Below are 17108 nucleotides of genomic sequence, written 5' to 3' on the forward strand. Positions count from 1 at the left end.
GTTACTGAATGGATATTATTTCATATATGCACCACTGTGTAAACAGGTCTGAACAATAAGAAAACCTCAAGTGTACATTTAGAGTACTGAATGGTTGGTTTGTTGTTTTACGCAGCACTCAGCAATATTCCAGCTATATGACGGGGGTCTGTAAACAATCAAATGTGGACCAGACAATCCAGTGATCAACATCATGAGCATCGATCCACGCAACTGGGATATGATGACGTGTATCACCCAAGTCAGGGAGCCAGACCATCCGATCCTGTTACTCGCCTCTTATGACAAACATGGGTTGCTGAAGACCCAGTTCTTACCAGGATCTTCACGGGTCTGTTTGTACAGAAACAGTGATCTGGTCACACCAAGGATGGGGCCACCAATTACATAACAGGTTTAGTTGTGTGTCTGGTATCTTACCAAACTAGCATAACAGATTACAAACAAGTACACTACATAATCCACAGAGATCTTGGACAAAGAAGATTACAGCTAAAGGGAGAGTTATGAAAAAAATAATTCATTTATCAGGTAGAGTTTGATGAAAAGGAACATCTATTTTACATCTTAGAAATATTGATAAGTTGTGATGTGATTCCATAACAAAAATCCTACTTTGGCAACTTTGTGTCATAAGGAAGCAGTAATCTCATGGAACATTACCTCCATGGTAACTATGGCAACTGACGGATGGCTTGCAGGAACTTCTAATAATACATCCCTGCTTTGAATATATACAGTACCATCATTTGTAGCACTTGATCATGCTGCTGTAACAGGTTTTCAAAATTTCACAACCATTTTTTTTAATGATAAAGATGATCAGTTTATTTCATCTCTGATGATGCCGATTTGGATACTGGTGAGCTAAAACTTAACATCTTTCACAAATATGGGGCTTTGTTCAAACTTAATTTGAATCTACTTTCCCTAAAAAATAATCATGTCATAACAACTAATAAAATCCCTAAACCCAGCAACACTTAAGGCTTATTCATACTCATCCCATCCCAAGCGGGAATCGATGAAAGTATGGACATGTCAACACCAGGTATGAACCATATTTGTACATATCTGAATATATTACGTAAATATATGACTCCAGTTATAAATGACTCCAATACCCTGTAAATATGACATCTATCAACATCATACAAGACAAACTGAATTACCTCATTCTCTGTAAGCCTGCTGGTGCTCAGAATATTCACAAAGGGTGGGCACTTATCCAAACCTGACAGGATTGCTGTTAGTTGATGCAGCAATAGGAAACAGTGCAAACATCAGAGAAACATTAATTTGGTAGTACTTGCCAGGTTTTATATACAACTTGCACACAGCCAGTGTGCGAAATAGTTTCCATTATACTAGCCAGTCGTGTTAACCATGCCCAAAAGTTACCGGTACTAGCCCACAAAATAATTCACTAACCTGAAATTTTAATGTAGAAACTAAGAAAAGGATTACAAAAAGGTAAAATACAATCAAAAACAAATGACCCCATAAAATTCACTAGCCAGTCAGGCCAGGGACTGTTGAGATTTAATGGCCAGACTGGATTTTTACTAGCCACGGGCTAGCGGGTCAGTGGCTATTTCGCACACTGAACACAGCTCTTTTCAACAAATACGTCTGTATTAGAAATAAAATTGATCTTCGGCACTTGCGTAAATTCAATACAAGCTGGTTTTGAAATTGGTGGGGATGATAATTATGATAGGATTTTAAATATGGAGAATACAGTATATGCAAGCAATGGTAAAATACAGCAATAATTGTTTGACAATTTTGATACACTGCTAAGTTTTGGCAAGGAATTTTTCAGAACACTATTACCATAGTTTCAGATATAACTATACGTGTAACAGATTGCTGCACCTTTAACCTTTTGTCAAGAAACATTCATGGTCAGAATGAATTTGTAAAGATATATTTGGAACATGAATTTCTTTTATGGTGCTCACTGAAATATTAAATGTACCCATTTTCCAATATGTTTTCTCAATAACTTGATGCAAACATACTAAGTTCACAGTGTAATTACTCCAGATATAGCAGGTACCAATTTCATTGTTGTGCTTGGTTGACTTCTTTCCCTTTGATTATGTCAGTTGTTTTGGAGATGTTTAAGCAGAAATTATAACTGGGTGGACAGTTTATATGAGCTTACTGAGTCTGGAGACTCTGGCCAGATGTGCAGATGTAATGCTTATATATTCAGATGTCCAGATGGTCATAGCAACATAACCATGAGTACCTAATCGTCTGGTAATTAATGAGTCATTAATAATTAATTCTACATAGCCATTGATCAACAGTCGCTAACAGATTGATCAATACAATCAATCACAGATGATCAAATTTCAATGCACACAGTCACCCATCATTGGACTGGCAGATGATTAACACACACATTCACAGATGCCATCTGACACACTATTTTACAGCAGATGACCAACATATTTAACAAGAACAGACAATCACAGATGTCATCGTGTGGCCAGTCTACAGCAGACGTCAACACACCATCACAGACAATCACAGATGTCATCGTGTGGCCAGTCTACAGCAGACGTCAATACACCATCACAGACAATCACAGATGTCATCGTCTGGCCAGTCTACAGCAGACGTCAACACACCATCACAGACAATCACAGATGTCATTGTCTGGCCAGTCAACACACCATCACAGACAATCACAGATGTCATCGTCTGGCCAGTCTACAGCAGACATCAACACACCATCACAGACGCCCAGTACAGACAATCACAGATGTCTGGCGAGTGTACAGTAGCTGTACTGCCGGTATTGAGGTGGTTCTCCATGCATACGATGTGTATATCACAGATATTGGGATGAGGAGCGCTGCCTGTCACAAAACAACAACTCGGATGACCTCACGGAGACAGCCATGACTGAAAAACAGAAGAATAAAATCAAACACTGTTCAGGTAATGTGAAGTTAAAAATCTCCGATTCTTTCACATTGCAATAGTTTTCATACATACGATGTCAGAGTAATTACAGTAATATGAAAGAATAGGGTGTTTTTTAACTTATTTCAAGTAGTACACGCCAGTACTGCTTCTGTGTGGTATATGTTAGTACCACAGTCAGTATTCTGCTGGCTAGGGCACCCAGCGACAGAAAATACAGGCAGAGACTACAAATGCTGACAATTACTGTATCACGCCAAAGTATCTTCTGTGCTCACAACATTATCCTCTGTTCTGCTTCACTTAAAATATAGATTATCAGTAAAGTAAATTTATTTAAGAAATACAGTTCACTCTACCCTCATGTATAGTAAAATAAAGTAATTATTATAGTTAAAGCATGAGAACACTTGCATCTGTGTGCTTTAATGTTATAATAGAAATATATCTTTGTTGTTTAACATCACAGGGTCCTTTAGTAATCAAATCTTGACCAGACATTCCTTGATATCATGAGCATTGATGGACATTATGATGACATGTGTCAACAAAGTCATCCAGCTTGAAGATCTGATCCTGTCAGCTGCCTCAAATGACAAGCATAGGTTACTAATGGCCAACTGTAAGCTCGATCTTCTTACTAAGGCCAGACCAATTTTATTTGTTGTTTTACGGATCCGCCGGTCATATTATTTCAAGAATAAGAAAAAAAATAAATGTTAATTTTCCCCCGCTCAAAAAATAAAATCTGGATGTTTTATTTGTCAAACATGTAAATTTACAAGAAAAGTTTTTTTTAGATTGTGTTTTGCCCCATATACACTTCATAAATTGCCAAAAGTAAAATACTTTTAGTATTTATATCCTTATATTTATTTATTTTTTCTCTCCTGCCTTTAGGTTTTCTGAGGACAAAAATCCGTAAAACAAGAAATAGAATTGGTCTGGCCTAATGACCAACAGTAACCTCAATGTTAAAGGGTTGAAAGATTTGTGCAGCATGTAGCATATTCTACATATTTTAAGGCATACACTATATTCAACAAATTAAATAAGATTTTTGTAATTTGATTCTGAAGTCTGTGTCACAACTCCACATAATATCACTCTCTAATTACTGTAATAATCGAGTCTGGACCAGTCTATCCTGTGATAAACAGTATGAGCATTAAATTACGCAGTTGGAATATAATGACATGTGTCTACCAAGTCAGCAAGCCTGACCACCCGATCCCCTTAGTTGCCTCAAATATAAATATAGCTGAATATTTGAGGGAACCACCACAAAAAAGAAAAAGATTTAAATAGAGAAGGTTTAAGACAAGGGTGTTTCACTCTTAACAATAGACTGCTATCTAATTCAACACCTACAGGGTCTTCACACACAAAAAATGACAAGTGATATTTAGTTGGAAAAATTGCTACAGCTTGTAATTTCTTAATTGATTAGATAATTAAAAAACAGCTGAAGAAAAGAGTGCTAACAACATACATTGCAGAGGAGTTGTGAAGACAATAGTATTTAGTTAAAAGTTTCATACAACATACATTAATGAAAATGTTGAGTGAAAAATATTTATCAATACCTCTCAAAATGTGTCTGAAATCAATCAATATTTGTGGAAGTGATACTCTGGCATCAAATTTTGTGTTCCAAATGGCAAAATACTGATTAGAGCTGGAATAATGGTCCAACAGACCTTTGTGATTGAGAGCATTGACAATTGAACTGTGACAGAACAACTGAAACAAGTCCCCCTGCCAATTCTACACCACCACCACCACCACTCTGGGACACCAACATTTTCACGCTTGACTGATGATAGGTGTGTTGAAAAAAAGTACCGGAAAAAAAGTCCTATTTTGAAAAACACATACTTTTAATAAAAAGTATTTTCTTAGTTTTTCATAGTTTTTCATAGCGTTTATTCACTTTCATGTATTGTATATTCCTACAACAAATGTAAAATAGACAGATCCTGTATACATTACAGAGGTTTTCAGCTTTATTCCTACTACAGAATATTGATGGATATTAATGTCTACTGACAACGTAATCAGTGAACAAAAACGCATGGACACTTTGACACTTACAACTCACGCCATTGAAAACATTGTTTTAAAGATCAAAGATCAATTTGAATATCTAATCTGTCCATTATAATCACAAAATTTAATTTGATGAATAAATAGTTTCTTATTACAATAGGACTTTTTTCTGGTACTTCTTAACCGAGGACATTTTTTCCCCCAAGGACATTTTTCCTACAATTTGATGATATTGTATCTGACAAGATGCTAATAATGGCAACTGCACAATTGACGAGGAAAGAGAATGTCAATAATATTGCAGCCATATCATGGAAGACATTGATATCATCACAGTTACACTAGGGTAAAGACTTACAATCAGACAGGGCCCAGATTTTTGAAGCTCTCTTAGTGCTATGATAGTCGTAAGTGATGTGCATTAACATTAACATCTTAGCACTATGAGAGCTTCGGAAATCTAGGCCCTGTGTGCCGTTGTACAAAACGACCTTAGCGCTAAGGCTACCTTAGTCTACGTTAAGGAATGTCTAAGTTGAGGTAACCTTAGAGCTAAGGTCGTTTTGTACAACGGCACCCTGGTCACATAGTCTGACCTCCTTATCCCAAGTTTAGCCAGGTCTTAAGTCTAAGGGGTGTTGTGTACTGTGTGCCTCCCACCAGTGTACCTGACAGTATGGAAGATGCACCCCAAGTATTCATATTTATGCCACAAATACAGCAAGAAGCAAACCGAAGACATGCATCAGGAAAAACATTGTCTCCTTTCTTTACCAGGAGATTCAGAAGTTGGAAAGGATGGAATCAATCGATATAAAAGAACAGGCAATATTTCTGAATTACAAGTGCTAATCGAGTTTGAGGATTGGTGAGCTGTACTTTGTGTTGGCCCATTTAATTCCAAGTGGTTCTTTCTTAGTTAGTGTCCCTGGCACACTTTGAAAAAAACAAACCATTCTGACATATCATGCCAAGAGCCTGCTGGTCTTGAATAATACCAGAAAATCTGCTAGCCATTAACACCAGATATTGGCAGGCTTTCACAAGACTTTATACCAAACTAATGTATGTTGGTACAGGGGATCATTGAGACCTGCTCAGACGTGTAGGAAGTGCCAATGCCCCATATTAGAATTATAATTTCCAGTTAATGTTAACAGTAATTATTAACATTATAGGTCTGCATTAGTCACTTGTATTGAAACAGACAAAATAACACGACATTCACAGGTTTTAGTACCTAGTTTTACAGTACAGCAAGGAATAGTCTTATAAAACACAATGTCAAAATTGCATTCACCAAATTTTCCCCACTTTTCCCTGCTAAGGACAGAACATTATACTGAATAAAAAAGGTTATTGATCATGAATTTTTTTGGGTTATTGTTTTTTGCAATGAAGACTGAGCACAACATTTTATTATGACATCCTTTTATATATCCATGATCATACTTGTTTTGTTCAGTACATGTACATCCAAGAGGTATCTGTGAAACCCACAAGTCAGCAGTTTCTGAACCAGGCTACGACAATCACAACAAGCTCCGTCCAACAAATGAGAATGAAAAATAGAACTGGAATGCTTCACATAAGGGTTTCACTTAGATTAACCATGGATGGACAACCACCCATCCTTGTGATGTTCACAATCTTATGCTACATTACGCATCAAGCTCAGTGAGGTAGAGAGGCTTCACACTGTATTATTCAATGTTATTTCACTTAAAGCAACTTGAATGGTATTAGGATAGGAAAACAAAAAACAAACTGTTTTCAAACAATGATATATAAAAAAACATTTATGCCACGCATGTTACACTGGGATTACACTTTCTCAGGAAAGTACAGATTGCAGTACTTTTGTTTGGTTGAGTCCCATCCGGGATTCGAACCCACACTCTCAGAGTCAGGCACTTAATCATCACAAAAAAGTCAGCGGTCTAACCCACTCAGCCACAACAGACACTGAGGTGAGGTGAAATTGGGTTTTACGTCGTGCTTGAGAATATTTCGCATGCGTGTGTATGTGCAGCTGCTTGTACTAGCCCAGACTTAAGCTGGTTTTATAGTGCTAGCCCACTGAGATACCATGCCGCAGTGAAGCATGAATACCCCACTCAGACACATTATACTGACTCGAGCTGACCAGTCCTTGTACCCATTAATGCTGAGCGCCAGGCAGGGACCAACAAGTACCATATTTTAACGTCTTTTGGTATGAAGCGGTCGGGGATCGAACCCACAACCTTCCGCTCTCCAGGCAGACGCTCTAACCACTACACCACGGAGGCGGTCACAGACACTGAGAGTTTGGGTTCGGTTCCTAGATGGGACTCAGCCCTAACAAAAGTACTACAATCTGTAATTTACTGAGAAAGTGTTACCCCCAAAATAACATATGTTACATTTGACCACTTTCTAAATAGAAGTGTGTTTTCAGAACATTTATGCCAATGAATGAAAATGTGTAGGCAAGTTGCTCAGTATTCACATGATGCTTACACTATCTTCAACACATGCTCTTAGAATAGAGGCAGTTCAATACGTGCACATAAAAGAAAACATATTACAATGTTAAATACATGCAAGAAATTAAGGATTTGATGATTTCCAAACATTTGGTACAAAGTAAGACCAAGTATAAAAAGTTAAACATTCTTGTGAAGCATTTCAGTTCCATGACAAGATGAGAAAATTCGACCATGTAAAACAGAAACCAACCAACATCACCACCAGCTTGTCTGTGTTAAGTCTGTGGAGTTAAAGTGGGGAGTTAGTGTAACACCAGGTGGCTGTGACATAAAGGCTAACAAGACAAGCTGTTAAAGTAGCAGCCATTATAAAGATAAATAGAGGCAAACATAGAAACTGATAAAAAATACAGTCAATAATAGCAAATACAGCCACTGATAGCATTTCCATGAGTGAACACGCATCATGTTGGAAAGCGCCAAATAATCATCATCATCATAATAGCAGATACAGCCATTACTAGCAAATACAGCCATTACTACAACCATTAACAATACAGACATTATAACACACAGGTTCAGACAAAATACATTTTATTTCAGCATGCAAGATATATATTTTCATCGATTTGCTGAACCGAAATAATGCTGTTCCTGTTGTGTGAGTGAGTTTAGTTTTACGCCACACTCAGCAATATTCCAGCTATATGGCAGCGGTCTGTAAATAATCGAGTCTGGACCAGACAATCCAGTGATCAACATCATGAGCATCGATCTACACAGTTAGGATACAATGACATGTGTCAACGTTTTCACAATTTTGTTTGACTGGGTTAGTTTATAGACTGTTAACAAGCGTTAGTACTCTGTCAAGTAGGAATGAAATCCATACTGTGGATAGTGGTCTGTGGATAGTGAAGTGTGGATAGTTGACCCTGAATAGCTTATATACTGTTAACAAGCGTTAGTACTCTGTCAAGCAGGAATGCAATCCATACTGTGGATAGTGGTCTGTGGATAGTGAAGTGTGGATAGTGGACCCTGAATAGTTTATAGACTGTTAACAAGCGTTAGTACTCTGTCAAGTAGGAATGCAATCCATACTGTGGATAGTGGTCTGTGGATAGTGAAGTGTGGATAGTGGACCCTGAATAGTTTATAGACTGTTAACAAGCGTTAGTACTCTGTCAAGTAGGAATGAAATCCATACTGTGGATAGTGGTCTGTGGATAGTGGAGTGTGATAGTGGACACTGAATAGTTTATAGACTGTTAACAAGTGTTAGTACTCTGTCAAGTAGGAATGAAATCCATATACTGTGGATAGTGAACCCTGGATAGTGAAGTGTGGATAGTGGACACTGAATAGTTTATAGACTGTTAACAAGCGTTAGTACTCTGTCAAGTAGGAATGAAATTAATACTGTGGATAGTGGTCTGTGGATAGTGGAGTGTGATAGTGGACACTGAATAGTTTATATACTGTTGACAAGTGTTAGTACTCTGTCAAGCAGGAGTGAAATTAATACTGTGGATAGTGGTCTGTGGATAGTAGACCGGATAGGTTGTAAAGTTTATGACAAGTGTTAGCGTATTTTCTTGAATTAATGGGAATAATACTTACAGCAAGTTTTCCTTCATTTCTTGCAATAATATTATGAGTTTGTTCATCAGAGAATTTCACAACCGTAGCAATAACTTTGGCAAGAGTCTGGAACACAAAGCGAAATGGATAATTATCTGTGGTACTCTTCCAACATGGATGCTAAAGATTCTGAGAACAATTTTAAAAATGTTTTCCCCAAATGAAAACATATGACTGTTGCATTTTGAAAATCATCATGTTTATACGCAGTTAGTATACAGAATTGTTTTACTTTTCTGCCAAATAATTTACTGACACATTCATTCAATCAGTGCAATGCTACTAAGAGTACTTGTTGTGTAATGCTGCACTTCAGCAATATTCCAGTCGTATGACAGAGGCCTGTAAATAATCAAGTCTGGACAAGATAGTCCATTGATTGGCATCATGAGCACTGATCTGTACATTGATATGATGACATGTGTTAACCAAGTCAGCTATCCTGACCAGCCAATCCCATTAGTCGCCTCTTACAGCCACCACAGCTTGCTGAGGGCCCATTCTCATCCAGAATTCCCATGGGTTCAAAATGTTATTGCCTAAGGCATGGTTGGTTGGATGGTTGGTTTGTTGTTTAACGCTGCACTCAGCAATATTCCAGCTATATGGCGGCGGTCTGTAAATAATCGAGTCTGGACCATACTGACTGACTGAGTTTGGTTTTACGCCGCTTTTAGCAATATTCCAGCAACATCACGGCCGGGGACACCAGAAATGGGCTTCACACATTGTACCCATGTGGGGATTCGAACCCGGGTCTTCGGCGTGACGAGCCAACGCTTTAACCATTAGGCTACCCCACCACCCCTCTGGACCATTCCATCCAGTGATCAACAGCATATGTTGTTGGGGACCAATTCTAACCCTGTATTCCTATGAGTTCAAAATGTTGTTGCCTAAGGGATGAAGTATCAGGACACTTCATCATCGTACACCTACCTTTGTTTCTTTCCCCATCATGTATTCGTAGAGGATGTTTCTCAAATACTGAAAAAAATGCAATAAGGCTGTACATGGATATCATACACGTAGACAAGCAGAACAATTTGATATTGTAGAAATCCACAATAGAAGCTCATAAGTCCAGATACCCAATCTCTGTTATACAGGAATGAGAATACCCCAGAATACTGCGGATCCTCGGAAAATTCTCATCCCTGGTAATAAGATCTCTGACTGATACCTCTATTAACATCTGAGGTCAACTCTAAAGGACGTCACGTCAAGTGAACTTTCAGCTAGTCAAAGTCAAGGCTTCTGAGTTCTCAGTACAAGTGAGATTCAGATGAGCAAATCTAAAATTGAATTTTCAGAATTAAGGCGTTTCAGAAACGAATCCAAATTGTCTAATAAAGTGAGTAAGTTTCACATTTTATGCCGCTTTTAGCAAAAATTCAGCAATATTATGGCAGGGGGACACCAGAAATGAGCTTCACAAATTGTACCCATGTTTGGCATTGAACCCAGGTATCTTGTGTGATTAACAAATACTTTGACCACTAGGCTACCTCAACACCCCACCATCATTCAGACAGTACCATATTAAGTAATCTGATTTTGAGAAATAAATATTAGTCAATAATTGCTGAAATAATCCTGACTATTTTACAAAGAATGTTACTGTCCTGATTAACAGGTTTCCCAGTACAACCTCTAATTATCAGGGGTATTATCGCCATTCTAATTACTGTACTGTTACCATAGCTACCTCAAACTCTGTGGGTTCCCGCAACAGAGGTCCGTCGGAGGAGTAGGAACCCGCAGGGCTGAGAGGAGGGGTGTCGTCACCGTGGGGGTTCTGGAGCCGATGTTCCAGGATGTCGATCTGTAATGACAGGTGATTCAATGAAGACACACACATGATTGACAGACATGATGGACAGACACATGACAGATGAACACTTCACATATAGACATATAGACACATGACAGATGAACACTTCACATACAGACACATGACAGATGAACACTTCACCAATAGACACATGACAGATGAACACTTCACATATAGACACATGACAGATGAACACTTCACCAATAGACACATGACAGATGAACACTTCACCAATAGACACATGACAGATGGACACTTCACCAATAGACACATGACAGATGAACACTTCACATATAGACACATGACAGATGAGCACTTCACCAATAGACACATGACAGAAGAACACTTCACCAACAGACACATGACAGATAGACACTTCACCAATAGACACATGACAGATGAACACTTCACCAATAGACACATGACAGATGAACACTTCACCAATAGACACATGACTGATGAACACTTCACCTATAGACATGACAGATGAACACTTCACCAATAGACACATGACAGATGAACACTTCACCAATAGACACATGACAGATGAACACTTCACCAATAGACATGACAGATGAACACTTCACCAATAGACACATGACAGATGAACACTTCACCAATAGACACAATACAGATGAACACTTCACCAATAGACACATGACAGATGAACATGTCAAGGACAGACACATGACCACTTCACCAATAGACACATGACAGATGAACATGTCAAGGACAGACACATGATGTAAATTCCTTACAACCAGTAAACTTAACTAAACCTGTATGAGTAAATGTTATTTTCTGAAAGCTTTATTTCATAATGCATAATATGTCATGATTCTGTTTTACATATGTCCTTGTTTTTCATTGAAGACAGAGACTTCTTGGGAGTCTTCTGAACACAATAAAGGCATACTATTGAGGTGCTGTGGTAACAAGTATTTCTGTGTAGACCAGATGGTCGTATAACTTACTCTTTGGTGTAGTTCCTTCTCCCTCAGCCGAGTGTGTGACAGCTCATTGTTGAGATGGGAGACCTGGGCCTGCAACATTATCCAACACATATCAGAACCAGGTTCTACCCCTACCTGTGTGTTTGAGTTCTTCCTCAACCCCCTCCATAAGACCTCCCCTGCAGGTGCTCTTACCATATCCTCAGAGACACCTAACTGCAGAAAACCCTGTCCTCTCTCCCAATTGAGACCTTATCTTGAGGTGCCCTGGTACCCCTTTCCAGAAGACCTATTTACAGGTGTACTCCAGTGTATCCCACCTGCAGGTGCTCCTGTCCCCATCCCCAGTGGGATCCACCTGCAGGTGCCCCAGCCCCCATCCCCAGTGAGATCCACCTGCAGGTGCCCTTGTTCCCAATCCCAGTGAGATTCACCTGCAGGTGTCCCAGTTCCCCAGCCCTAGTGAGATCCACCTGCAGGTTCCCCATCCCCAGTGAGATCCACCTGCAGTGAGATGCCCAGTTCCCAATCCCAGTGAGATCCACATGCAGGTGTGTTCCCAATCCCAGTTCCCCAGCCCCAGTGAGATCCACCTGCAGGTGCCCCAGTTCCCCATCCCCAGTGAGATCCACCTGCAGGTGCCCCAGTTCCCAATCCCAGTGAGATCCACATGCAGGTGCCCCAGTTCCCCATCCCCAGTGAGATCCACCTGCAGGTGCCCCAGTTCCCCATCCCCAGTGAGATCCACCTGTGAGTTCCCTTGTCCCCATCCCCAGTGAGATCCACCTGTAGGTGCACCAGTTCCCAAGCCCAGTGAGATGCACAAGCAGGTGCCCCTGCCCCAATTCCCCAGTTAGATCCACCTGTGAGTTCCAGTGTCCCCATCCCCAGTGAGGCAGTTGCCCATGTCCTAATATTGAGACCTACCTGCAGGTCTTCATTATAGAGCTCCAGATTCTGCACCTCAGCTGGGAGGTTGGGGTCTGTGATGTCTAGAGACTTGATCTTAGGGGGTGCCACCAGTGGCTTGTGGAGATGGCTCATCTCTGCCTGTGCTGCTAGTTCCGCTAGTTCCAGCCTGCAACATGCACACAAAGTACACTGGGGATGTGACATTGCTGTAAGGTGAAGTTAAGGCCACTGGAAGCTTATGAAACACTTGTACAATGTCAAGTGGACTACTGAAGAATATTTTCATATGACGACGTGCGCTACTTGTTAATTAAAGCTTGTCAGACTACATCATTTTAGAAGTTTCAGAAGGGTACAGTTAAATATTTGTTCATAGCATGCTCAGGCTAATGCTTCATCCCCTGAAGATCCGGGTCAGAATTGGTCTTCAGCAACCCATGCTTGTAGTAACAGGTGATGGATCTGGTGGCCAGGCTCACTGACTTGGTTGATACATGTCATCGTATCTCAATTTTGTAGATCGATCCTCATGCTGTTTTCACTGGATTGTCTGGTCCAGACTTGATTATTTACAGTGAGTGAGTGAGTTTGGTTTTACGCCTCTTTTAGCAACATTCCAGCAATATCACAGCTGGGAGACACTAGAAATGGGCTTCACACATTGTATCCATTTGGGAAATCGAACCTGGGTTTTCAGCATGACGAGCGAACGCTTTAACCACCACTTCCCCAAGCCCATCACGGGTGAAGGACTGTACAAAGCTGCTTTCAACACTATTGCACAAACCAAAGGTGCCATATAATTTTCTGCACCTACAATATTGCTGAGTGCGGCGACTAAATTTACAGACCAATGCCATATAACTGGAATATTGCTGAGTGCGGCGATAAATAATCATGCTCCTTACTTGTGTTTTTCTCTCAGGTCCTCCATCTGCTTGTTGAGCAGGATGATCTGCTGCCTGAGCAGGTCACCGCTGGAGGAGCCGCTCTGGATCGCTGTCAAGGCCAGCTGGTTCTGCTGCACCAGTTCCTGGAGGTCAAGGTCACCGATAATATAAATCTTGTATTTGTGTGATATCAGCTGAAGCAGTTCAACACTGATAAAATAGACAGGATTGTAATAATATAAGATGATATCTCTATTATATGTGTCTCCTGGTCTGTGAATCACCTGTGCTATAAATATCCTTAAGAAGTGCTCATATCTGGTTAGACATCACATATGACAAAATCTCCTATACGTCTAACTAATGAGACCTTTCACAAAGCAATGACATGTCTCTCCAGACAAGACTGTATTTAGGGTTCTTTACTGTTCTTCTCATATCCCAGTGGCTAATAGTAAGCACTATGAATGAGAGGATCCTGACAGAGCTTTTAGATATCTCATAGCAATCATAATAAAAAATGTAATTAACAGGTTTAAAGAACATGTGAACAACTAGGTCACCACACTAAGATATTGTAAACATTAATTGATCATATTTGATTACCAATGAAAGGATATTTTTAATTTTCCAACACACAAAATGACACACAGAGAAAACTTTGTGTAAAAAAAGTAAAAGTAAACAGTAAATTTGTAAACTGTGGTAAGTGAGTTGGGTTTTAGCTCTTAGCATTATTTCAGAAATGTCACAGCAAGGACACCAGAAATAGGCTTTGTGGGGTTCTCGATGTACCCCCCATGGGGAATCAAACCCAGGTCTGAAGTAGGACAAGTGAACGCTTTAGCTACCCAACCTCCCATGTAAAATATAAATGATATGCAGCCAGGTCATATATTGGCGAACTGAATGGAAATATTTCACTCCAATTTAAATGGCAATATCACCATGCAGACAAATAAATGCTGGAACATTATGGAAGATTCAAATATACCAAATCATGACAGTAAATGGAATTTTGAAGAATTCAGTCTATGCAAATTTTACAAGAAAATATAACATGCAACTGTAGATAAACATGCAAGATACAGTGGTAACAAAAGCAATTTGTACATATAGCACTCTTAGATATATGAGCACAAGCATTACAAGCTGATTCTGTGAGAGAAGTTAAAACATTTACTGCTGAAAGTGTGAGTGAGTTAGTTGGGCTTTATGCTACTTTTAGGTCAATTAGGTGCCTGACTCTTTGATTGTGGGTTCGAATCTTGGATGGGACTCAACTCGCCAAAATACTAGAATCTGTACTTTACAGAGAAAGTGTAATCCCAAACATAAAATCTAACAAATATGTTACATCTGACACGTGTATTGTGTATTCATAGACTTGGGACATGGGAGCCGTGCTAGTTTACACTTGTCAGGAGGGTACAAAGCAATTTTAACATATAGCACTCGTAGATATACGATGCACGCATTACAAGTTGATGCTTTGAGAGAAGTTAAAACATTTAATGTTGGATGAATGAGTGAGTTTATTTGGGTTTAATGGAGCTTTGTAAGTAGGTGATTAGGTGCCTGACTGAGAGTGTGGTAGGAATCCTGGATGGGACTCAACCCCCGAAATTACTAGAATCTGTACTTCACAGAGAATGTGTAATCCCAAATTTTATATATGTTACAGCTGACCACTTTCACAATGCCTTTGTGTATTCACAGCTTTGGGACATGGGAGCTGTGCTAATTTACACTTGTCAGAAGGGTACACAAAGCATGAGGTCTGGACTACTAGTGGTCAGAGTTCCATTTCGTGCAAGCCAGGGTGGCTGAGTGGGTTAGATCACTGACTTTCGTTGAGAGTGTGGGTTCGAATCCAAAATGGGACTTAACCCCCAAAAGAACTAGAATTTGTACTTTACTGATAATTTGCAATCCCAAATATAGCACGTGTTACTATTCAAGTTCAATCATGGCCTGTCCTGAAGTGATGCTGGTCTCAGATGTTTGGTGAAAACCTGAGGCATGGTTATGGGGGCTAACAAACTTCGAATATAAAATCAGGACAAACTGGGATCTGAAACCACAATCATAGCTCTCCAGCCTGCTCAAGGGTCCAACCCTGCACACTAATAAGCAGCACCTTAGTTTTGGGGTTTGTTGTTGTTTAACGCTGCACTCAGCAATATTCCAGCTATATGGCGGCGGTCTGTAAATAATCGAGTCTGGACCTGACAATCCAGTGATCAACAGCATGAGTGTCGATCTACGCAATTGGGATATGATGACGTGTCAACCAAGTCAGCGAGCCTGACCACTCGATCCCATTAGTCAGCCTCATATGGCAAGCATGGGTTGCTAAAAGAATAATTCTAACCCGGATCTTCACGGGTCTGTAACCACGGAGGAGATCTGTTCTAGTATGTTCTGTTGGGAATGTGATGCCCAAGGGTCCAACCCTGCACACTAATATGCAGCACCTTAGTTTTGGGGTTTGTTGTTTTTTAACGCTGCATTCAGCGATATTCCAGCTATATGGTGGCGGTCTGTAAATAATCAAGTTTGGACCAGACAATCCATTGATCAACCAAGTCAGCGAGCCTGACCACCCGATCCTGTCAGTCGCCTCTTACGACAAGCATGGGTTACTGAAGACCAATTCTAACCCGGATCTTCACGAGCACCTTAGACAACAGGGCCATCGATGTGCCGACTCAAGATGGACATCTATGACATGACATTGATGCATGGGGGAACAGGGATGAACAGGAGGATACATCCATGAGCAGACACAAAGACATCAAGGACATACTAGATCCATGACATGAAATATATATTTTAGGCTATAGCAACATGTCAAATTCAGTAGTGAGTGAGGTTCTATGGTGCTTTTAGCAATATTCCATCAACATCAAGGTCATGCCACCAGAAATGGGCTTCATGAAGTTTACCCATGTTGGGAATAAAACCATTTAGACAATGGTGTTAGTGAAAGATTTAACCACCTAGGCTAACCACCATATTCGGATGATCCGACCGACACAAACATCACACATTAAAGGTGATTAGCGCCAGCGTGCCTTACTATGTTGTTAGCTTGCATCACACTTGTTAATTAGAAACACAAGATAATTAATTGTTAGAAATCATCTGGCAACAAAATCCATTCATAGTTGTGTAATTAATCCCAGGAAAAAACAACCAAGATTATTTAAAATGTCATTCTCTTGCATCAGACACCATATCATAACATAATGATACATCTATTATAGCATATTTAGTCATATTAACAGTTGCAGAGCTCCAGATAAGATTTAGCTCATGTGGGTACTGTACCCACTGTATTTTTTTGGAGTGGGTATTATGAATGTTGATATTTTGGGTATTTTCATTTATCCACTGCTTTCAAATATTATTT

At 39.8% G+C, this 17108-nt stretch overlaps 1 protein-coding gene across 1 annotated transcript in view; it reads right to left on the reverse strand.

The window, feature by feature from the left end:
* Positions 1-808: 808 nt before the first annotated feature.
* LOC124270530 (golgin subfamily A member 4-like) overlaps positions 809-17108 on the reverse strand; it is a 56584-nt gene continuing 40284 nt past the window's right edge. Inside the window, 7 exon segments of the mRNA XM_046705549.1 lie at positions 809-2919; positions 9084-9170; positions 10044-10091; positions 10813-10929; positions 11913-11981; positions 12819-12969; positions 13712-13836. Coding sequence (XP_046561505.1) covers positions 2902-2919; positions 9084-9170; positions 10044-10091; positions 10813-10929; positions 11913-11981; positions 12819-12969; positions 13712-13836 — 615 coding nt within the window. The 3' untranslated portion in view covers positions 809-2901.

The sequence above is a fragment of the Haliotis rubra genome, unplaced genomic scaffold (assembly GCF_003918875.1).
Source record: "Haliotis rubra isolate DU_JTF1 unplaced genomic scaffold, ASM391887v1 Scf1523, whole genome shotgun sequence".
Taxonomy (NCBI): domain Eukaryota; kingdom Metazoa; phylum Mollusca; class Gastropoda; order Lepetellida; family Haliotidae; genus Haliotis; species Haliotis rubra.